The 24,225-nt window shown below is 41.5% G+C and overlaps 4 protein-coding genes across 5 annotated transcripts in view; 3 read left to right on the forward strand and 1 right to left on the reverse strand.

Moving 5' to 3' along the window:
- On the forward strand, positions 1-2,352 carry LOC131892370 (transformer-2 protein homolog alpha-like). Its single transcript, XM_059242214.1, has 2 exons — positions 1-255; positions 1,015-2,352. The coding sequence occupies exon 2, from the start codon at positions 1,076-1,078 to the stop codon at positions 1,991-1,993; it is 918 nt and encodes a 305-aa protein (XP_059098197.1). The 5' UTR covers positions 1-255; positions 1,015-1,075; the 3' UTR covers positions 1,994-2,352.
- On the forward strand, positions 1,058-19,672 carry LOC131892340 (uncharacterized). 2 transcript variants are annotated; one of them, XM_059242154.1, is made up of 11 exons: positions 1,058-1,199; positions 2,482-2,958; positions 3,114-3,357; positions 7,459-7,668; positions 9,573-9,761; positions 10,099-10,248; positions 14,692-14,890; positions 15,652-15,815; positions 15,880-16,349; positions 17,441-17,783; positions 19,105-19,672. In XM_059242154.1, the coding sequence occupies exons 2-11, from the start codon at positions 2,804-2,806 to the stop codon at positions 19,444-19,446; spliced, it is 2,466 nt and encodes an 821-aa protein (XP_059098137.1). In that variant the 5' UTR covers positions 1,058-1,199; positions 2,482-2,803; the 3' UTR covers positions 19,447-19,672. The 2 variants fall into 2 exon arrangements, with proteins under 2 accessions (XP_059098137.1, XP_059098146.1); XM_059242163.1 differs by lacking the exon at positions 7,459-7,668.
- LOC131892357 (octopamine receptor-like) overlaps positions 19,659-24,225 on the reverse strand; it is a 12,932-nt gene continuing 8,365 nt past the window's right edge. Inside the window, exon 4 of the mRNA XM_059242191.1 lies at positions 19,659-20,175. Within this exon, the coding sequence (XP_059098174.1) occupies positions 19,665-20,175 (511 nt within the window). The 3' untranslated portion in view covers positions 19,659-19,664. The remainder of the gene's footprint in view (positions 20,176-24,225) is intronic.
- On the forward strand, positions 21,036-23,411 carry LOC131892353 (uncharacterized). Its single transcript, XM_059242177.1, has 2 exons — positions 21,036-21,115; positions 21,469-23,411. The coding sequence occupies exon 2, from the start codon at positions 21,515-21,517 to the stop codon at positions 23,225-23,227; it is 1,713 nt and encodes a 570-aa protein (XP_059098160.1). The 5' UTR covers positions 21,036-21,115; positions 21,469-21,514; the 3' UTR covers positions 23,228-23,411.

The raw sequence follows: 24,225 nt of genomic DNA on the forward strand, positions 1-24,225 counted from the left end.
CCCCACTTGCAGTTCAAGGCTATTGGTTATAATTTCTTCAAGAGAAGACGGTTATTAGAGCTGGTTTCACGCGTCTTTCCCAAGATTTGGCCAAATCAGATGATAATCAATAGTTTGGGCCTGGCATCACTGTTCCCAATGGAGTGAATCAAGCAAGTCAAGCCATCCGATCACGAGTCCTTCGTTCATATTCAATTTTCGGGTGGAATCGTGAATTTACAGGCGGATTTGAGGTGGGGGATGCGTTAACCTGAGGTGAGACCTATGGATTCAGACTTGAATCACATGAGCCCTTGTTCCGCTGTGCCTAAATCGTGTCATCAACGACGGGGGTCATTAGCGAAACTATCCTGGAACCGTCCATCAAAGGGCGTCACTCGCCAATCTCAGATGGCGGCCCAAATCGGCCAATTGAGAGCTTGAAAAGGATTGAATTGCCTTATCATGGACAGGACTTGGGTCAATTTGAATTTGGGGGGCCATGGAAAACATGGCTTTGCGTAACGATACTGCATTTCGTCCCCACAGGCTTTCAGAACTTGAAACTTGTTTTGCCAGATCTTGGAAAAATAACGATTTAAAGTTTGAATGTTGGAGACTGCACCCATTCCTTTGAAAATCTAATAACAACATTAACAGCCTCCTCTAGATAGAAATTCAAGGATGGATTCCTGACAGTTTGGAAGCTTGAGAATGATTTCAATTGACTCATCCATCATTTGGAAAGTCGAGTTAGTGTGTGTCGGGCCCCCCCTCAGTCAATTCTACCTGACGTTGTTTGAATTATTGATGACATGCTTTCATTTGCGCATCTGTTTGCCGACGTGGAAACGAGCCACGAATAGACTTTAACGTCCTTAATGTCGAGGAGCACACATGCAGATTGGCTGTCCTTGCTTGTTGAAGCCCGAGACTAAAGTAACTCTAGTTGAAGCCCGAGATAAGAGCGAGGAGACCCTTTTATTATCGAAGACCCGAACTAACTGAGCTGACTCTGAACCGACCTGATTCTAGATCGACTATCGCATAAAAAACATAAGAAGAGAGGAGAACTTCAGTGGATTGGGTCACCAGCATGGGATCGCCCAGCCGCAGTCGGAGCCGTAGCCGCAGTCGGAGTGGTGACAGCCGCAGCCCGTCCCCCAAGAGGCGTAGTCCCACGGCCAGCCGTAGTCCCAGTCCACTCAAGCCCAAGGAAGGTAAGACCACCCGCTCCCAAAGTCGGAGTCCCCGTTCGGCCAGTGTTGATTCAAAGGCCTCCAAGCGGTCGCGATCCAAGTCCAGATCGCCCAAGGAAGATTCTCGTGCCAAGCGTGCCAAGTCCCGGTCTCGGTCCCGCTCCCGTTCCAAGTCCAAGTCGAAATCCAAATCGAGATCCCGATCCCGCAAGCGATCCCCATCGCGAAGTCGATCCCGGAGCCGTCGCCGAACCCGATCCCGATCTGCTAGTCGAGATAAACGCGGCTCAGGCTCTCGCAGCCGAGATCGTCGCCGTCGTAGTCGTTCTCGCAGCCAGGATCGACGTCGTCGAAGCCCATCGGATGAGGGCCATCGCCTCCACGTGGCTGATCTCGAGGCCAATGCCTCCAAGCGAGACCTGGAGAAGATCTTTGGCAAGTACGGTCCGCTGAAAGAGATCTGGATGGCTCGATCCGTGCCCTGCTTCGCTTTTGTCGTCTACCGTCACAAGGACGATGCGGAAGAGGCCGCTCGAATGGCGGATGGTGTGGATATCGAAGGGCGCCGAATCCGAGTCTCGTTTGCTCGCGCTCGCACAAAGGGTCATGGACGGCGAGGGTTTGATCCCAATATGAGATGCTACCAATGTGGAGATCGTGGGCACTTTTCGCGCGATTGCGGCGAATCCAAATATGGGTACAAACGACCCCCTAGTCCTGGAGGAAGAAACCGTTTTGGCGGCGGAGGCGGAGGAGGCGGACGGGACCGAGATCGCTTTGGAGGAGGAGGAGGATCTCGTCGGGATCGTTACTGATCACTGCTTGGCGTCAGCACAGCAACAACAGCTCCGATGATTGAGCGGCATTGTCACAATCTACCACATTTAGTAGCACCCAATCTATTTCGAACAGATCTCTTGCTTTCATTTGGATCCCCACTCCCTTGTCAAAATTGTGCCCGCTAACCATGGTTCTGCTCTCGGAAATGCAAGTCCGTTTCCCAGGGTCGCCCCAATTTGTCCGGGGCGGCTTGGAACAAATACCCACGTCGTTTCATTGATTCATTGCACCCGATCAAGCCCCGTCTCCCCATGAGCCCTCTTGGAATTTGCTGTTGAAAAAACGGAAATCAATCCCTCTTGTATCGACAATAAATTGGTTCTCTTGCAAGAAATACCCATCCCCCAATTTGATTATTTCATGTTTGTTGAGTGACCTTTGTTGCCACGTTAAACGTAGTGTATACTGTACGATGATGATGATGATGATTCGTCTAATAACCCACCCGCTTCTCTTCTTACAGCCATGGAATGGTTGAGTCTTCATGACTGATGGTTGTTTTAAATATGGTTTGGGTTGTGTGCTCCTGAGATGAAGCTTTGGTTAAAAATGGTTGTTAGGAAAAGGCCGACCGTACATCACACATCTCTTCTCCGTCAAATCGTCCCGCCCCAAACTGTCCTTGTCCGCCATGGTTCGATGGTTGTGTGCTCGTGTCTAGCAGGAAGGATCGATCGATGGTTGTTAAATGGTAGATGAACAAAAAAGGCCCCCTTCTCGCGACGACTTTTTAAGCGAACGTGTGTGCGTGTACTTCTTGCTGAAAGCTTCTAGCCCCAGACAAAATGGTTGGCTCCGGGTTTGGGCTGTGCACGCTGCACTGGATCCATGTTGTCTCCGTGGTGATCTTCTTACTGGGATTTTTCCCACCCAAAATCTCGGTCCCGGGAACGGCTCGAAAAGAGGACATTTTGTTAGGAGCCCAAGATCAGAACATCAGGTACGGTATGAGAGCATCGTCAATCATTCATGCTACGTGTGTTGAATGGCTCACTTCACCGGGCACGTTCGTCACGGTTAATCCACAGATGAGACAAATAAACCCAATGAATCGGACGTTTTATTATTTCCTCCTTCTTCGGTTCGATCTTTCAGTGCGACCCTCCGACAAGAATGGACTCGACGGAAAGTCGGTCAGCTCGTGATAGTTCTGATAGACGCTCTCAGAGCGGATTTTGTACTGGCCCATGATGTGCTTAGACACGAAGTTAACATCGATTACGGTTCCGTTGAGGAACGGCCCAAGCTCGACTTCTTGAACGAACAAGTGTCTCAAGGGCGAGCAGCCTGTTTTGTAGCCCAAGCCACGCCCCCGACTGTCACTTTACCCCGGATTAAGGTAGTTCAGCTTTTACTACTTTTGCTACAAGAACTTACTCATGCAAAGTTAGAGTGGGATCAAGCAGGCTTAGTCCTGAAAGTACTTAGATCTTGATGTCTCTTACCAATGAGAGTACACCTTTTAAATGCCCCCTTAAAGCGAGTTTATAAATCCCACTAACCGGACAAACAGTGGATATCACAAAAGAGGAGAAGTGAGGTTTTTATGTGGAAGAGAAAGCTCCCAAATGCTTGAAAACGTACTTTTAATAGGGTTTACAAAGTTTCCATAAAAGTACGACACTTTTTTCCAACAAATAAGTTCAGCTACAAAACTTGATGCCTCTGGAAGCAAACGATCGTTCAGGATTAATTATACGGTGTCCATGCCTCAGTCCATTCGTAAGTTATTCACTCTGAAATATGTTGTCAAAAGCTCTTTCAATTGTATTAGAGCTCTTTCTTGTTGTGTTTTAATATCAGTTTACTCGAAAGCAACGCTATTCCTTGTTACGATGTTCCCGAACGGTACGACCATGCACCATAAAGGCCGTCCTTAAAACAGAAACTATCGAATGGCTTGAACTGATAGACATGAATCTCATATAAACCAAGGTTTAGGCCCAAAAATATCCCTCGTGACTGGAATGAATACATTCATCGGTATCGGATTCAACAGGTTGGTTGGGGCCACAAAGGAAAATCGCTGCCATTTATCGGATGAAGAATTGATGACCAATCAATTCGGAACCACAATCTCATAATTAGGCACCTCAGTTCCGAAGCAAATCATGGCGAAACAAAGCCTACCAACAAAAATATGCTATTGTCTAATGTCCTGATAAGGAGTGGAAAGTATCGGTCACTCGACATCCATCCAAGCCCGAGAAGTGTTCGGAAAAGTGCAATCCGATGAATTGCAGGGGCCAAAGATCAGATCTACTCACTATTCAGGTCGTCATTATCAATTAACTAAGATTCTTGTTCTCTAGCTTTCGGTAGGTGGTGCACCCATCGGTTTTCTATGGGTGCACCCTTGGATAGTAAAACCATAGAGGAAGCAACTCCTAGCGAGTGCGATGAAAACTAGCCAGGCGGACTAGTTTTCAGAGCGAATGAATGTCAGCTGACCGGTTGCTAGGGTATAGTTCGATTTCTGATTGTAGAGGCGCTGCCTGCTTTCCATCAGCTAAAGTTGCACTGTCCACTGGTTACCGATTCAGCTGCAGTAAAAAACACAACAAAGTCAATTTTTAATCTTGTATGTTACTTTTTCTATGGTAAAACAAGCCACCCACAAAGTTGAAAAGCAAGGGGGTAGGAGGGATTCTCTCACCTCAACCTTGTATCCAGTGGTCTATGACTCAACGGAAAAGAAAACATGCTTGAAGAGTGTTTTTACCAAAACAGAAAAGAAAACCCACTAGAGGTGTTTTTCGTCTTTTTGCAAGGCCCGGCCATAGATTTCTTGACACTGGATGTCGGACAACCGACCACTGAGCACTCGGTTGGCTAAACAGTACAATAAACCGGTTAGTAATCAATTCCCAGGAGACCATCCATTGTACTGTTTTACCAGCCGAGTGGTCGGTCGTCCGACATCCAGTGTCTAGAAATCTATGGCCCAAAGAATGGCCAAGGAGCAGGCCACGAGGTTGAGCTGGTAAACGTTATTCTCCACCGATTAGTTGGCGGTGCTACTTTTTAAATCTTAACCTGACCCAATAAAACCTAAAGTAACCTTACCCTACCTAACCCAACCTAGCCTAATACGATATTAAAAACCCTTAAAGTCTCTATCTAAACCTTTTAACATTCTAACGGCTTTAGGGGATTCCGGTACTTGATGTACTTATGCAGAGACTCTTTAAGCTCTAGTGTCCTTGACTTATGTTACAAAGTGTACCCATTAATTGATCCCGAACTACTGTTTGGGAAGAGCTCATATTTTTCACGCAAACATTCGGTTGAGCAAAAACTTGTTTATCATGTTTTGAATACAACATACGCACGTAAAAGTTTGGCTTCAATTTGATTTGACAATTTTCATCTCTAGCATCTCCGGCCAATTGTGAAGGCATCCTTGGGTTGATTTGGCCATCAAAAACTTTCCCTACTTTTGAATGACGAGATAGACGAGACTGTAAATAACCTACAATTGTAAAGATGTGCCAAAGTTCACGACAATGGGCATAGTGTTTGCAGAGGGGTAACGTACATTCATGCTTAAAGGAAAACAATATCAGCCATGCTCGTTAACTGCTTTTGTTTTCAACAGCTCGTTTGGAAACTAACGTCCCAATTCAAATACTTTTTCTTGATTACCGAATGCAATTACGTTCAATATTTTCCACAATAATTGAGCCAACTTTACGATTTGAATCAAATATGCCGTTATGATTATGGTGCTAACAAATGTTCATGATGAAATTTCAAATTGCCTCCCGTGAACTTCAGATGCAGTAGTGATTCCTACATCAATTTCATTGACATGCAACATGTGACAAGAAGCCACGACGCGTACTCCTTAAGTTGAAGACAAACAAAATTGGGCTTTCATTTACCACATCGGGAATGTTTTTGAAGTAAGAACAGGGGAAATATCATTTTCACCGTTATGAGTCGTGAGTCGCTGAAAATAAATAGTCATGTATTTTCGGATCCGTGAATACGTATTCAAGTGCACACGATAAAATTTGGGCTCATCCACTCCGAACTGAATGATTTCATGAGTCATTTCATCGTCCTGTCCAATTGTTGTCATTCTCCAAAAAGCGATTTCTCATTATCTTTGTCGTCATCAAAAGGGAGGTGACGTAGTGTAGAGGTTAACGCAGTTTCCAAGCTTGAGAGAGGTTCCCGGTTCGAATCTCCTCCCGGGCCTTTTCTCAAAAAAGAAGCCGTTAGATTCTAACCACTCCCACAGACCGAGAGCGATCTGATACAGGAAATGTCACCTGTGCTTGCTATCGGAATTTGAAAATGAACAATGTAATGACTCGTCCCGATGCCGGATGGGCTCACCCTCCGGGCTCTAACACCTTTACCCTTCAACTCCTCTGTATTGACAAGTTTTGAACCGGATAGGCACCTTTTTAGGTTAAAGGACCCGAGCTAGGGCTCCTGTCTTTAGGAAAAGTGGGTGCAGAAGTAACATCGAAAATGTTTAATTAGGTGTCAAAACGTGACCCTATCTGACTAGGACTCGAACACAGGGTTGCTACAAGATTCGCTCTTGATCTTTGATCGTCTAGACGTGCCATTTTTTGCTTGGGCTGAGAACCCTAACTGAGGTGCTTCAAGCTAAATAGCTGAGTTGCATGAAAAGCATACAAGACAAAAATGTCTATCTAGGAGCTCCCGGGTTAATCCAAAAGCAAAAGATTAGAAATGAAAAGTCTGTAAAAGAGGCCCTTGTGGGAGATATACCTCGTTAATAACACCATAGAACTACAACTAAACAGAAAGAGTCTGTAGAAAGTTGGCCAAACAATGCCGGGTTAGACAGTTTTGAAGTGCACACTGATATGTGCACATGGACATTATGGAAACCATGGTCGATTCTGCAAATTGACGTGGTCAATATAAACCGTTGGCAAATATTTCGAAAGGAAATCGAAATCAGTCCACAAAAACTTAGAGAAAGTTTCAATTTTGCACGAATAGCCCTAGATCCTCAATTTGTAATTGAGTTATAGCAAACATAACTGAAGCAAGTCATATAGTACTTGCTCAGAGTCTATTCAAGTGCAAATATTATTCGAGAAAAGAGCACACAAGCGGCAATATAGCCTATTCACCCACTTGCAAAACTATTGATATTTGCAAGTATTACATTAAATCTCTGTTTTGCCGTTATTGATCCCAAAATGTCCAAAAGGGTTGGTTGTTTTAGCCCAATCAAGAATTTGGTTCGTAAGGATTTTTTCCATGGATTCCATAGAGCATTTCAGTATGGTCTAATTGAACACACATTTCAAGCAAATCATGTAGAGCTCTCTTGACTGAAAAGATAGCGTCTTCCAATCCTTTTCTGTCAAAAAAGATACTTTTTGATACTACCCGGGGTGGAAGTGGTGACATGGCATTTCCATTATCCCATTTTCTTCCTCAAAATCAGGCTCTTACCACCGGCGGGATTCCTGGATTTGTGGATGTGGTTATGAACTTTGGATCCAATGTGCTCCAAGAAGACAATCTGATTCACCAATGGAAACAAGCGGGCAGACGTCTCAACATGTTTGGAGATGACATTTGGCTGAAATTGTTTCCAGACTCGTTCTCACGGAGTGATGGAACCACTTCGTTCTTCGTCGCTGATTACACCGAGGTTAGTTAGCCTCTCTTTTCCATTTCGTTTTCTATGCACCTCAGAACAAAATCAGACCTTTCCCTTTTATCGCTTCAAAAGTATGTTATACGAGGGGCGAGACAGCAAATGTGGTGTCTCAAACGTCATTCTGCATACGATTCAGTTGGATATTGTTTTTTATCTATTAATCACTTTTTGTGTGTTTAAATCTCGAAAATAACTCGGAAGTTACCTTCATTAACGGACGCAGACTAGCTTTTAGTGTTAAATAGAAGTTGGAACATAAAAAGTAAAAATAAGCACACACACACACATAACCACATATGTGGATCACGAAAAAGATAAATAGGCTCATGGAAACTTTAAAATGGCACACACACGGAAATCAACACACAAAAAGTGTCTTAACAAGCCAAAAAGGGAAAGCGGCACTTCTAATCTACAAAATGATACACGCAAAAGCAAAACACAAACTGCTTATCATTTTACATGTTGAAGCAAGATCTTATATCAGCCGAAACTTCATGTTTTGTTGCAATCTATTCTTGTTTATGCACGAAAACTCGAGTTTATTTGCTCACTTTTTGACCCAGAAAATGCCCAAATGAACCCAAAGACTTCCCTGGACATGCAATTGTGTTTAACGGCTCATCTCAATTTATTCATATTTGGGTAAAATTACCCACCCAAGCAAAATGAATTGAGAAGTCAATATATTGGTGTGCCGTTTTCCTGTATTTCCATGCCACTTCAATCTTTTTGTGCATCAACATATTTTTTGGTTTAATTTTTTGGGGTTTTGTGTCGCTTCATAGTTTTATTTGCAAGTGTATATTTTGGTGCGCCTCTTTATATATTGGCGGGCCACTTAATATGACGGTGTACCATTGTCTGCATGCATGCTATTGAAACAATTGGTTTGCCGTTTTCTGCTATGTGTGAGCTGATCAGTCATTTTTAGGCATTGGATTTGATTACAAGCCATGAATAAACTCTTAGGTCAATGTAAGCTGATCTCTTTATCATTCATTGGTTTGTGTTTTTTATCTGAAATTATACAATCAAAGAAAAAGCACTTGATCCTTTCAACATTTTTACCGACACCATTTTTTCACTCGTTCAAAAACATAGAAAAGTAACTTTTTTATTACCAAACTAACTACTAAAGGAATCTCCAACGTAGTATGGCTCATTCTGATTTTTGAAAACTTTTGCTTGGAAACCGCACGTAAAATATTTTGCTCTTGCACCACCTTGTGAGACCTCTTGCTACACCATTCATTTTCGTGTTGAGAGGAAGTTCGAAAATGTTAAATCCGGAGGCTTAATTTTCATAATTGAGTCTCCAATCTCGTCCATTTAAAAACCTGCCATTACATAATCCAGCTATTCTAATGAACAAAAATGAACGAATTAGAGATCACGAGCTTCCAGTAACGATTTTGTGACGAGCTATTGCCGTCAAAGAAGATATGTTTAAAATGTCCAGTAATGAGAAAATATCTTGATATATACGTCTTGAAATACGACATTTTGTATCCTCATGAAACTTCAATGGATATCTGGGCTTGCAAATGTAGGCTCAGTAAATTTTGAGTCCATTCGCCTCTCTTTTCAATTCACATATTGTTGAAAACTTTTTAATACGCAAGATGTACAGTACAATTCCCCGGAACTCGCTTGTTTACAAAATATCGATATTTTATGCTGCCGTTAATCTTTAATCCTTTCAAATGGATCGATCCACTTGGACGTAAAGCCGTTTGATCCAAAGCCAACCATTATTAGCTGGAGTTGATTTCCCTTGTATTTTGGGTATCCATCGTAAGCTCTGAGACATTTTTTTCTGATGTACGAATCAATGTGTTAATGCCTTTAGGGACCGTATAATGTCCTGAGTTTGATTTTTGTTCCCCCATTAGGTTGATCGGAATGTTACTCGCCATTTGGACCAGGAACTAGCCTCCGACGATTGGGACGTGCTCATTCTCCATTATCTGGGCCTCGACCATATAGGCCACTTGGTGGGGCCTTCAAGTCCTTTGGTTGGGCCCAAATTATCGGAAATGGATGAAATGATACGAAAGATACATTCCACATTGGCTGTTAAGGTATAGACACGTTGGTGGAATGCTTTTAAAATCCCTAAATATTGCATTGGAATTAGGACTATTCGAACGTTTGAAATTAAAGTTTTCTTCTTTTAATAAAGGTGACTACCGAACAAGAGCAGAGAAATAAGAGAAGAGTTTTGTTTTGCAATACATGTAAGGCTTACGTAGACGAATTTTAGGAAGGATACAAAAATAAATAACCAGGATAACAACCTCTAAAGCTTCATAAATGACAATGAAGACAAGTATGTATGACCAGATGAAAAAGTAGATTAACAGCTAGAAAACAACGGTATTGATGTGATGGAGTGTCAGAAAAAATGTTTCATTGCAGCCCCATGATTTACCGCCCTTGATGATGATTTTGGGTGACCATGGAATGTCGGAGTCAGGAAGTCACGGAGGGGCTTCATTGTCTGAAGTATGGACACCCATTGTCCTTCTGGAACCCGGGCAAGGTACCAAACCTTTACTTCGCTCTCAGGTAAAATAAGCATGTCCCAAAGTGGACCTTCATATTCAGTTAGACCAAGTTGTAATAAATAGTTCTTTGGTTCTATAACGGCTTGACGGTTGCTTATGAGTTTTGCAGCCCAGTCGCTGTACGTCTCAAAAGGCACAAAATATGGATAGCAAGGTTGTTTTAAATCTAAAGGTCATGCCAATCAATGTTTCTAATGAAAGGCGCATTAAAAAAAATGGAAGAAAAATTCCAATCTTTTGTCCAAGCTTCTCCATGTCGTGAAGGGTCTTGTATATAATATTATACCTAAGAAAGTGACATCAATTGAATAACATTATATCTCTTCTCCTCTGTGATAGAATGCAGAATATCTAAGTCGTAAAAGGAGACTTCCTCATTCACAAACTCTATATCTTGGCATTGTTATTCTCCGACACTTATTATCAAGAATGACGTCAAGGAAATCAACTTCTTGTCTTGAACCACATTCACAGGTCTTTTGTGATATGATAGAGTTACCAAGTTTAAAATTCTTCATTAACCAAAACTGTATGGAAAGTGATTCCCATCACTTGGCTTCTAAAAAGAGACTCAAATAAGGGAGTATTGAAGTAAAAAGATCCTTGTCAGGTAACAACCCTGAGCAGGCATACCTGCAACTTTTCTAAACAATTGGTTTTATAAGCCTCTGCTTTAAGTTAGAAAAAAAATCAATACGCCAATTGTTGCTTGCCTCGGGGTAAAAAAAAATCATATCCGATTCAACCGCAAAAACACAAATTTCTACTCATGGACAGGAAAGAAGAAAAAGAAAATAAACTGCTATAAAGCCAAATTCCGGGAAGTGGTTTAAAAAGCTGAGTGAGGACCGTATATTAGGTACCTACTCAAGTGGTATTTTTCATTCCCTGTGGAAAATACTCAAATAACTCGTATCAGGAAATGTTCCTCTTTCGACATCGTTTTGAACCACTTATCCAATTGGAGACCTGATGGTAAATTGACCGCCCTTTTACCACGGGTTGAGGAATAAACAGTAGGTTTGTATTTCAGGATGTCAATTTCTTATAATCTCCAAAAGGGTCCCAAGCGAGAAAGAAATTAAGATGATTGAGTGGCAGTGGATCCCTATTTGAATTTAAAAGCATTGGACACAAAGTGTCACAAATTCAATTTGCCTGTGACATTAAGAAAGCGTGATGTGTGTCTCCTCTCTAAGGCAAAGAATGATCCAGAATACCAATTCTCGTATCGTTCACTGGGAATGGTCTAGGTTACTCCAAACCTTGACGTTGAAGGGAAATCATTGAAATTGGTTTCAAGGTCAATCAGAAAGTAATTTAAATTCTGATAGCTCGTTCTATTGAGGCAATATTCCCTATGGACTAGATATCAAGACTCAGGACTTGAACCTTTCGACTCGTTGTCAAATATTTTTATATTCCTTAGGTCGGTTTTCTTGATCAATGTGCAATAGAGTAGGAATACCCTTTGCATTTTATCATATTAACGCTTTCAAGAGTTTAAGTAAACGGTTGATCTTTGTCCAATGTGGACGTACAAAAATGGAATACTTCTCAAATAGTTTCATCATGGCACTATTTGTTGACTCAAGTTCAATGGCATATCAGGGCTGTTCAAAACATGCAAATGCATCTGTAACCCTTTCCGTTACTATTTTTACATTGAATTCTTTTTTATTTTCATTTTTCCCTGTTTTGACTCAAAAATTTGATCTTTCTCATTAATTTTCCCCTTGCCCCTCAAGAAATAAAGTTAATCCCAAAAATTTCCCTAACCATTTTCCTCCTCTGCCTATTGCAATAGTTTTGGTTTCCTATTGCTTTATTTGATTTTTTCCTGAATGGCTTGATTATCTTGCTTTTTGTACAACTTTTCAAGGTTACATCTCTTACGCTTTCAAAATCAAATCAAACATGGCCAAATATCATATCAAGCAAAAGATTTGTTAATGTTTACCTAAAAACCGATGTGTTTCTAGCAGTCATTCAAAATTCTCGGCAATGCAAGCTGGTTTTTTTTTCACATCAAATATAAAGAGCCTAAATATTGCTTCAGTAACCTAGCTCTCTCTACCTTTTTTTGGTTTCGGCTCCGAGCACAGTTTAGGTGAGAAATAATACCTCCTACGTACGTAATTGTCAAGTACAATAGAGTGGTTTGAATGACAACACGTGTACCCTTTTTCATTGTTCTCTTGCATTTTTGCTTACCGCTATTATTTGCTACATCATAATTCTGCCAATGAGTCTCTTCAAATAAGCGAACAATGAAAAATAGCAGCAATTGTTGACATTTTTCTTTACACTTTTTGTCAATTTTCTAAGTGCATTATTCGTAAATTTTTTTAGTTCAATACCCACAACGCTACTTTAAGGTTGTTACAAAGGTCAATTTTAAACAAAGTATTTTGTGAAGTCTATTAACTATTTACCAACTATGTGAATGGTTAAAAAACTTAACCATTAAAGACAATGGAGCAAGACAGATAGTCAAGCGCTCAAATCATTAAGAACACAAAGTTGAGCGATGAAGAACAAAAAGTAACAAGTTCTTAATGTAGAAAAATGGCGCAAAATTGTCACCGATGTAAACGGTCACCGAGCAAATGTATGTAACTGCGAGAAAATGGGTCGTTATTGTGTAACGGCTCCAAATTAACACTAAATCAGCAAGCAGTCGTTGGTTGGGGATCGACAGACCGATTGCTCCATGTTAACACAGTGGTAAAAATACCCTTTAAAGTTTTGACAAAAATTCCCAAACAGATCTTGGCATTTTCTACATCAATAAAACGTAGGGAACAACTTTGATGTTTTTACTTTCTAGTATTTTAGCCTACAGAAAAAACTTACATGCCTAAAATTTCCAAAAAAACTATGCAATGAAAATTAGGAGCACACTTAGTTAGCACTTGATTGTAAATTATTATCTATTTCATCTCTACTTAGTTACATGGGATTTGGTCGTCCAGATGCCTTCGTTTTTGGCCCGAAAATGCCCCGATTATATGTTCTATCAATTTCCCAAAGAATTGATATCGATTTTCAATGACACGACACAAAAATGTAACATTATTTTTCTTTTTCTTGCATAGTCTCATAATAGCTCAAAATGATGTATAATGTCACTTAAAACACACTAAAAGTGTGATCTTTGAAAATGAGATTTACAATCATCATGAGTACATTTAGCTACGCATTCACTTGAATTCCGAAGACAATACATACAACAGAAAATGTTATAGATTTGGTCGTTTGTGGAAGACTTTGTTGAAAGTGATTAAAAGTAGCATATTTCAGGCTTAATTGATTTTTGTGAAATGTTCAGTGACTACTTAACTAGGTGTCCTTTGAAAGGTTCTAAAACAAATTTTGAAAATTCTGTTTTATTTTGAGACTTTTAAATATAGTTGTGTAAGGTTTGAGTTAATTTTAAATTATGTGAGAAAAAGAAAAATTATCTTTCATGCTTGTGAAATAAAAAAAAACATGTTAATTCTTTGGGAAATTGAATTAACATATTACCGAGGCATTTTGAGACCAAAAATGATGAAATTTGGACCATTAAATCCCATGTAACTAAGTAGAGGTGAAATAGATGATATCGTAATTCATAATCAAGTGCTAACTAAGTTTGCTCCAATTTTCAGTGAATAAGTTTTTGAAAATTTTAGTTTTTATAATGTTTTTAGGCATGGAAGTTTTTGATGTGGGCTAGAATACCATAAAGCAATAAAATTGAAAGTTGTTCCCTATGATTTTTAAGGCAGAAAAATGCCGAGATGTGTTTGGAAGCTTTTCTGGAAGCTTGATGGGGCTTTTTGAACACCGTGTTGAGGAATGTGAGGACGATGAAGTCTCATTTAACAATGAACTTATTTAAACTGATTAAGTTACTGTGTGAATATGTGTGTATGTGCTTCTTAGTAGGAGCAAGTACACAGGAAAAGATAACCGGTTTGGCAAAAACTATAGTGGTAGATGATTGGATGTAGTGGTAAATATAGACTGGAGGATAAGAATGTTCGGTTAGAAATTATGTGTCCTCACAAGTTCAAACGTTAACGAGTATTTTCATTTACAATATTTCCCCCAAGGAGATGGAATCAAAAAAGTACTGCAATCTACGAAAGTCCTTTAGGGAGACACATCAAAATGAGATTGAAGCTCAAAAGATGGCAGTATTCTAAATATCAGATTTGCCTACATTTGTTGGCTGGTTCTTATAAAGTCAATGTTTATAACCATATTTCGTTTTGTTTGGCACACCCTGTTGTCTTTTTGCCTTCCTTAAGTTTACCCTTTTACTGCGGAGGGCTTAGTTGTTCTGATTTTTCACCTTCCTTCCCATGAATCAACTGTTTTCAAAGCCAAATGCATCATTATTAGGTCACAAAAATCATCCCTGATTACACCAGCATTTCTTTCTATTCGACCATAGGTGCAAAAGATATCTCAACAAGACATCGTTCCAACGTTGGCATTTCTGACCGGTGTTCCCATACCTCAAAATAACTATGGAATTCTCGTTCGCAAATTGATGTCGAAGTCGAGGCCAGACATCGAGGCTGGAATGCTTCTTTACAACGCCGACCAGATATACCATGTAATGAAAGGGAATGTGAGGTCCTATTCTCAAGGTAATTGAAGTTGGAAGGAAGTTAAATGAAAGTAGCAACACGGATGTTTACGGTCACTATTCGTGTTTCTATTACACTAAGAAAGCGATAGATGCAAAGGCGCCGAGGGCTGAGTTCACGTAATCCAATTCAAACTTTCCGAAATATTCTCAAAAGGAAACTTCGAGCCTTTTCTACCGAAGCGTTAGACATGGCAATTGTGAAGTGGGGGCTCTTGCTTTTAAGCCATGCACATTTTGATCATGTTTTGTAGGTCACTGGTACCTGTGCGCTTTATAATCATTGGCTTATGCCTTGAAATCAATCGTTCCAGAAATCAATAATTAGTGGCTCGCAATTTCAGTCCAATTGATTTTTCGCACGCTTTTGCGGAATGCTCTGTTTTGATAAATCTTCCTTGCATTAAATTGAGCGAATGACCTCTACAAATTCGTGGTATAATTTTCTCTTTGTTATTTTTGAGGACCAGGGTCGAAGCAGGAACTTTCCTATTACTAAGATACTGAACTAAGTATAGGGTCACGCCTCCTCTATTAAGGATCTTGAGCTTCAGTTTAGTTACTTTGATGTCGCGCTGAGCGAATGTGCACTAATTGATTCAAGCCCCTCTGCGTCTTTGCTTCATAAACCTCTTTGCTCGCAATTGATTTGCGTAGGTAGTTCATCAGAAAGATCAAATCCCTTTTAATGAAACACTTCAAGCATTCAAGTAGCCCTTTGAAGTGGTCGTGGAATTAAAAGACCTCCCACTTCCTTCCCAGATTATGGGTATCAGTTATTCCGGGAAGCGTTCTCTTCACCCTCTGTACCAAACAAGCTCAACATGATCGAAGATGCCGTCCGAGCCATGGTGGACACTCTAAAGACGAATGTCCTGGAGTATAATCTAACATACATGAGTATCGGGTTTCTGGTCAACATCTTGGTGAGGACCTTAGCATTTCAAGGTCAAAAAACGCCACTTACATTTTTTACTATGTTCTCTCTAGATCCTTTGTTGGGTGCTCTCCAACCACGTGGATCTCGAGTACTTTTCCTCGTTAAAGTGCTTGGTCATCTTAGAAGCGATCAAGATCTTCAGCCTTGGCTCGACTTCATTCATTGAAGAACAACACCAAACACTCTATTTTGTCACCCAAACCATGCTAGTCCTCGTTGCATTTCGAACCCAAAGCCTTCGTCCACTCGCTCTTATGGCCTTGATGCGTTTAGCTCGTTCTTGGAACCAAACGGGCGACAAATGGGCTCATCTCCCCGATATAGCGGATTGGTTAATTCTTCCTGAAAACAGACCACTTTTATCTTGCTTGCATGGTGGTGCATTATTGGCCCTTCTGACTTGGTCGTGGAGGAATTTTCAGGAATCGGGGATATTATTGGTGGTTTACCCGTTGATTTATGCCCACAATGCTGGCGAAGGCTCCGTAAGTCCACTCATAAAAAGTGGATGGGATGAAAGGTGAGATCATGTTCCAAGAGAAAATAGATAATCTGGCTTGAACGGAGTGTTTATTGGGTTTTCATTCAATTGGGATCAATCAGATTTGTAGTGAAATCTCCTATGGGTTCTGTACGGTATACTGTTTTTCGAGATTGAATAGAAAAGCCGTGATAAGGGTAGGAACTTATTCAATCGTGAGTTCTACTCAAAACCAATTATTCAACCTTGAACAACATTCCTGGAAATTGATTCATCTATTTTTGCCTCTGCAAAGTTACTCGGTGCATATTTTGTCTATTTCCTAGAGGTAAATGGAAGCCAAAGACTCTTCCTCTTGATTTGCATGTTCGTGTATGTTTTAATTGTTATGTGATAATGTATGATGAAATGGACGTAGATATATCGATCGTTGGATATCTATAACATTGAATGCAGTTTGATAATATCTATGTACTCCAAAAAGAGGTAGCTCCACAGCAACTCAAAATTCGTCTGTTAATGTGGTAAACATGTCAGTTCTACATTACGTATGAAGCTACAATGCTTCTACTTAATTTCGATTTGTTTTTGCTATCTCAAGGATCTTCAAACACATATTGAAAGGTCAATTGTGTAGGTCACAAACTATACAATGACAACATAACCAATTTTTTTTAAAGCGCCCTTTATGGAATGAAAAACAATCCCGGATTTTATATTGCATCAATGTTTTAAATCAATTCGCTTGTTCATCTAGAAAAGTTCAATTCGTACATTTGACTCCCTCAAAATGCCAGAAGCTGTATGCTACTGTATATGACAAGCATGAAATACCATAGACGAATAAGATAACTTTGCGAAGTATGGGTGTCATATCCAATAGAGCATGCTTTAATAGGCACTGTATGAAGTTTTAAGTCGATACAATAATCCTCTAAAAAAAAGATCACACCATGATTAATGTACTCATAAACTATCGCATATTTTTTCAAAGCAAAACAGATCAATTTCAATTTTTGCAGTGCCTAATTCATAACTACTAAATGATTGTGATTGATATCAATGGGACAAAAATCATGGTCCATGCCTCTAAGGGCTTGAATTCTAATGAAATATGTATTTTGTTTCAGAGGCATTCATTCCGCTCGAGGCGTTTTTCTTCTCCTTTTGTTGCTTCTCTTGTGGAGAAGGCTGCTTTCCAAGAGAAATGGGCTTCCTTCTCAGAACCATTTTCAGACTTCCAGTGAGCTTTTGTTAGATGTCTTCCTACCAATGGCCACACTTTTGGCTTCACCGCAAAACACCATCTTGTTCCTACTTGAAATGGTCGTTCTCGGAGCAATGAAACCCACCAACATTGTTCACTTGCTAGGGAGAACATCATCGGAGAAAGATCAATTTCCGTTATGGTTGTGTCCGGAGGAGGCCCTCATGTTTTACTTGAATATAGGATTCTCCATCTATTTTGCTCAGGTACGAGACCTCTCCAGGGACAACTATTATTGTCGGTGGAAAATCGGTTTATTCGAGATTTTGTCTTAAATAAGACTCAGCAGTGTCTTTGTAAAGATAGCATTCAAGTCAGAATTTGATTACTAAGCATTATCAAGTGGTTTATTTCATGGTATACATATTGTTCCGTTCGTTGGCAAGTAAGCTCATTTTGTGAGAAGAGGAACACACTCTTTAACATGTGACTAATTTTGACGACAAGCCTAAAGTTTCAGAACCTCTAAACATATTTTAGCATTTTTTCAGCTCAAGTGTGAAGCAAGTTTAGGTTCAATTAAAAAATCTTAGAGCTTGAATATTATAACTAGGCCTCAGTTTTTCGACTGATTCATTTAAAACCTTGGTTTTTACCTTTTTGATATTTTTGGACATAAGCCACCAAGATGCCATTAACACCTCACTAAATTTAACGTTATGATGATTAAGATGCACCCCCATTTTATTAAATTTTCATTTGCAATTTGGCAGAACTAGCATGCAGGAGTCAGAGAAATGTCCTTCTTCAATCGGTTTGGTTCAGGATTGAAAAATCTCTTTAATCTGGCAATTTTGGTGAAGAGAAAAAGAACGAAAGTAAGGTCTGGTTTCTAACGTTTTTTTTCCTAGTGGAGCTGATAAATTTGGTTGCGCCATCTACAAAGGGAAACCATAGCCACTCTGCCTTTCAATTATCACACATGCGTTTTAAATACTGGCCTACCCCAAATTAGGGCCCTGTATTTAGAGAACTAGGGACCAACCCTTAATGCACAAACATTTTCAAAACTGTGTTTGGTTTGGATCTGGGACCCAAGAAAACTCATTCTTTTGGAACGGAATTGAAGGTTCAAAATTTAACCGCAATGGTGCATTGACCTCACTGTCGTGCTTTTCTAATACAGGGCACTACCCTAAATTTTACCATTCAATTACTTTATAAAACAAGATACTTTTAAGGTAATTGCAGGAGAGTCAACAGTTAGTTCCCAAATGTACTTAACTTTGTATTCGCCATCAAACAAAGTGTATTATTTTGTCCGAGTATGATTTACTACACATTAAAACTACCTGCGGAAACTTATCATGAATGGAAAGTTTACGATCCAAATACGTCCATAGTAGTAAATCGGCGACTAACATGCATTTAACAGAGCAATCAACTTGAAGTCGGTTCTTTTTCAAAGATTACTTACACAAAACATTCTTCGAGGAAGAAATCCGAGGACTCAAATATTTATAGAAGTACCCTAATGGTTGTAAGTTCATATTCTAATCCACGTCACACCCTCCTCTTTTGTTTTAGGGAAACTCCAACAGTTTGGCCACAATCGACGTTGGTTCTGGTTACACCGGTCTTTCAGAATTCCATCCAGTTCTAGTTAGCGCTCTGATTGGTTTGACTACCTATTCAGCACCAATATTAGCTCTTCTGGCTTATTTCAGTGATTATCCGAAGACATTGTCCTCAACCATGAGCCTCATGCTTTTCCTGAGAACTGTAGAATTGGGATTCTTTGAAGCTTTGCTCACAGTGGAACGTTATCATCTCTTTGTTTGGACAGTGTTCTCGCCCAAACTTCTCTACGAAGCCACATTAAGTGCTTTATTTGCGGTCATGTATTCGATCCTATATGCGGTCTCATGAACCTTGTGAAGAAGTCCCTGCTAGAATCCCGAGTGACCGATGGACAATCTTGTTCTTATTGGAACAGTCATTCAGTGCTGAATACCAAATGCTCCCAAAATCACCAAAGATGTGTATGTTCAAAGAAAACGTTCATATGACAATAGTACCCACGAAATTTCGTATTTATTGGTCAGCAATCTTGAAGTAAACAAAATTGAGGGTTTGTTCATTTTCTTCTAATGAATTTGTTGAAAGCGTCCTTGAAATCTCTGTTGAATATTGTGTATATAATGGGATTGCAGGCTGAATTGGAGTAGGTCATCCACCAAACCATGGTGACCAGTTTGGGATTGATGAACTGCTGATAATGCGGCATCAAGGCCAACACCTAAAATGAGGGTCAAAAGTGTTTGGTTCCAGAATGGTATGCACTCCAACAAAGGTATGAAATATTTAACGACGGCCATGATGAAACAAATAACATGTGATTTGATTATGGTAAGTATGTACGCATCGATCATTTCACTTGCCAAATATAGAGTGAAGGCTGGTAACCAACAGGTGATGAAAGTAAGGATGATGATGGCCATTATGAGAGCACTTCTCCGTTCTCGTTGAATCAAAATAGTCAATCGGGAATTTTCAGCCGCAGTCATTAGATTATTGGGAGCAGCGCACGATTTGCATATCTTGCCTTGCCTTTTAGGGATCAGACCGGAGCAACGAGAGCATGGGACCGTGGAACCACTGAAATTACCAACAATTTTTTCAATATCTTTCTTTGGGTGAACAAAAAAGAAACGCTTTGGTTGCATATCATAAGTATAGACGCACATGCTTTGACCGCTTCAATTGCTAACGAGTATTCTTTTTGGCCAAGTCCTTATATCAATATGTGAATGATTTGAGTCTTTTTTACACAATAAAATAATGCATGTAAGGTAAGCGGACTTCGACAACTTAATTGTCTCTAATTGGTACATCTTGTTTCAAACGCTTTTTGTAGAAATTGTCATAAGTTAGTGCGTCAAAATATGCCCCTCGAACTTGGAAACTTACAAAAAAAATTCTCTATCATTGATAAAAAGGGCAGGGGAAGAGGGATATTTGCTTCAACCAAATCAACAAGGAGGTATAGGAAAAAAAGATTGATTTACCAGTTTTTCTTCACTGAAACCCACAAAATACCTGAGTTATGAAACAAATAGAGAGAAATGTTTCTTTCGTAAATGACAACATGTTTCCATGTTTTCGTAATTTATTTGGCTGAAAATTTTAACTTCAAATCAAGCTTGTATAAATTGAAACACATTATTTGATCCCTTATAACGATGAGATCAGGCAATAAATATTTCAATGAAAGGCTCAATTCGATTATTTTCAACAAAACCCGAAAATAAACACGCCTTGCAAAAAAAATGAAAATTTGCTTCCGGCTCATATTTTTCCCAAACGACTGTGACGCTGTCGTGATCGTGATGTACGAGGCTAGGAGTCATCATTAGTCAACCAAGCGAGTTGATCCTTACGCCTGAAGCGACCGTGGACGGCCTGGTCAGCCTGGGAGGCCAAAGTCGGGCTTTGGCACCTATCTTCCGGTTTTCAGCTAGGGATTCTCTTACATATATAAATAAATTCACTCGCGAGCTTTTGCTCAGTCGCAGAGACAACCTCGAACCATCAACGTGTACGTGTCATTCATTTCGTATTGAGTTAGATTCGGTTTGTATTTAAACGGGTAGGCACCATTATATTGGGATATTCCGACAGCGATCGTTAGAGTATAAAGAGTTAGGGGCAAGTCCGCACATGGTCCTTCGAGCCGGATCATTGGCTAGTGCCTTAAAAGGGATTACCCCAGCTAAGATACTTCGATTGCCGTTGGAATACTTCCAAAGACTTGGTTGCTGGCCAGGCTCCCGATTTGGGAGGAGAATATTAATTAAAATATTCGACCTTAAGTACATTGAAGGGAGACGGTTCTGGGCTGTCGGAGTGGAAATTGGGTCCTGAAGCCTGGTTTTTGTTTCGACATTTCAGAATACTCCGGGGTTCAGGCACAGTAACCCGCAAAGTACGGGCCGCCATGGTTTCCAAGGCGGCGGCGGTGTCCCTTGAGGATCCGCCCACAGGAGGTGAAGGAGGCGCCCTCCAGGAGCAGCTGACGCAAGAAGTGTTCGAGCGAGCGGCCGCCCAAGCCACGATGGAGTTCGCCTCCCTGCAAGCCCAACTGGAGGGCCTCAAGCCAGCGTGGTTGGAGAACCTCCGGGCCGAGCATGATTATGCGGCCGAGAGTCAGTTGGAAGCGATGCTGGCCCTCAAGATGCAAGAGGTGGGGAGCGCCATCCCACTGCGGCGAACGGCTGAGCGCAAGTTCAGAGATGAACTGGATCTGGTGGACCAGTCACTGGAGGATGTGGCGGACATCGTTCGGGCGTTGCAGGCCAAAGAGGCCGAGGATCCATCGGGTCAGGTTGACCTACGTCAAGCCACCGCGCTAGCTCACACGCTCGAGTCCACACGTCTCCCCGACCTCGAAGCCGCGTATCGCGAGGCCAACGAGGCCTGGTTCAAACCCGGCAAGGATCCGATCGTCGCCCTATTTGTGGGAGTGACTCGGAAGATTGCGCGGTGGGCGGCCGAGCTGGAGGTTGAGGAGACCCGGAGAGCGCCGGATGAACGGCCCGACGGCCAAATGGAGAGGGAACCCGCCCAGCCCATGGCCATGTGCGATTCTCAAACGCTCATTCGATTTGACGCCAAGAAGCTCGTCAGTAAGTTCCACGGTGATCTGAGGGAGCCAGGCGTGCTTCAGAAGTTCTCCAACTGGAAAAGCTCATGGGTTAATCTCGTTCAGGAAATGGAATCCTTCCGCGGCTTCAACAAGGTCATCCTTTTTCAAAAATTGAAGGACTGCCTCGATGGTCCAGCTTTGGATTTGGTCTCCAAGTACTCGTGTGAGTCCGTCAACTCGTACGAGGCTGCAATGAAGGATCTCCTATTCAAATTCGAAGACCCCATTGAACTCGCGGGATCGTATTTATCGGAAGCGCTCGCACCTCGAGACTCTCTCCCGGAACAGTGCGAGGCTATGCGGCATGCGTTCAACGCCTTGCACAATATGGAAGACGTGTTCGAAAGGGAGGGAGTTAAGATGTATGATTTTGCGATCATTCAGAACTTGTCATCGGCCCTTTCTGTGGAAGGCCAAGGGAAATGGAAGAGTTACAAGGCCAAGAAACGTCATGAGTACCGATTAAGAGGGGAAGAAGCATTGAGAGCGGGCGAAACAATACCCGACTGGAAGGAAGGGATGGTTCAGAATTATGAACAATTCAACGCGTGGCTACAGATCCAAGCGATCTTGGTGGAGCCACCATCATCCGCTCTCGGCCAGTCGCAACTGGAACCCGTGGCCACGGCCGCAAACTTTGCAATCTCGGGGCAGCCTCAGCAGGACAAGTCTGGTACCGCTCGGTGCCCCATTGACGACGGAAATCATCGTATTCACCGCTGTCCCAAAGGGCTAGCCATGTCTCAGACGGAATGGTTCCAGGCCTGCCGTAAGGTTGGGATTTGTGCCCGATGCGTTAAGCCTTTTGCTTCAGGCCACCGGTGCCAGGGAGCCTGTTCCTTCTGCCAGGACAATACGGGGCAAGCGGCACACTTCAGCGTTATGTGCCCGCTCAATAAATTTCGAACCGCCCCCTTGAGGCCAGGAAGGCCTAAGTTTGGGCCCACCTCGGCCAACCGAGGTAGAGACAGATTGAAGCGTTCCCGGTTTCCCCCCACCAAGTGACGCCTCCATGCCCAAGTGGGCCAAGAGCGTGGAGGACAAACTGAACAAGCTTTCCGACCACCTGGAGAAAGAAGGCAAGACTATGCCAGTCAAAGACCTCCCTAGTAAAAGGAAATAGAACGATTTATCTGAAAACGAAAAGAGCTGTGATATGCGGAATCATAATAAATCTAGTTCTGTGTTACATTGTCTTACTTACCGTTTTCAGGAAAAATGTTCTAAATCATCAGAGGTCGTTAGTGACGTTGAACAGCTGGGTAAAATTGAGGGGATAGCTGGAACGCTGATGTGTTATCTGGTAAACTTGAACACAATGCTAAAAAATACGAGTCCGCATTCTGCATGATTCTGGATCCAATAGATGCCTTATTAAGGCCTCCACGGCGAAAAAGGCTCAGTTGAAAGGAACTCCAACAACACTTGTCATGAATGTGGCTGGTAATAAAACGGTCGTGTTGGAACAAAAGCGGGTAACATTTAGTTTGATGGACTTGAAACAACGGTTCGTGTCAACTCCAATCATGGCCACTACGGTTGGTTCCATTGGAGCACCTCTCTCGCCAATTCTTGCCAATCCGATGGACTTTCGTCACCTTCGAGACCTCGAATTTACCGAGAAGTATCCATCACGGGATGAACGTCTGTTGGACGTGTTAATTGCGGAGCCTTACTACTCGCAGTTGATGATGGGGAGCCAACGAGTTTCTCCGTGTCCGGGTGATCCATCAGCTAAGCTAACCAAATTAGGTTGGATGCTCCGGGGGGCCATCACCAAGGTCACTGTTCCTCCGCATGTGTTTGCTTTCTCAGAGGCAGATTATCTGGACTTTGAAGTAGACATGATTTATAAAACAGCAGTGGAAAACTTTGATTTTGGGCAATTCTGGTCGGGAGAAAATGTGGGGATTGGCGCAAATGAGTCGGACATCACAGATAGAACAGCCTCAGAAATTGAAGCCGAGAGGCATCAAAGCAAAAGTGCCAAATATCATGAAGTT

This window comes from Tigriopus californicus, chromosome 2 (assembly GCF_007210705.1).
Source record: "Tigriopus californicus strain San Diego chromosome 2, Tcal_SD_v2.1, whole genome shotgun sequence".
NCBI lineage: Eukaryota > Metazoa > Arthropoda > Copepoda > Harpacticoida > Harpacticidae > Tigriopus > Tigriopus californicus.

What these genes read in the sequence shown, in the direction of transcription:
- LOC131892340 (XM_059242154.1), top strand. Translation starts at nt 2,804, where the DNA reads ATGGTTGGCTCCGGGTTTGGGCTGTGCACGCTGCACTGGATCCATGTT. An exon ending in GCCCAAGATCAGAACATCAG is followed by an intron (nt 2,959 to 3,113) that starts GTACGGTATGAG and finishes TCGATCTTTCAG; the next exon opens with TGCGACCCTCCGACAAGAAT. An exon ending in AAAAGTGGATGGGATGAAAG is followed by an intron (nt 16,350 to 17,440) that starts GTGAGATCATGT and finishes ATTTTGTTTCAG; the next exon opens with AGGCATTCATTCCGCTCGAG.
- LOC131892370 (XM_059242214.1), top strand. Translation starts at nt 1,076, where the DNA reads ATGGGATCGCCCAGCCGCAGTCGGAGCCGTAGCCGCAGTCGGAGTGGT.
- LOC131892353 (XM_059242177.1), top strand. Translation starts at nt 21,515, where the DNA reads ATGGTTTCCAAGGCGGCGGCGGTGTCCCTTGAGGATCCGCCCACAGGA.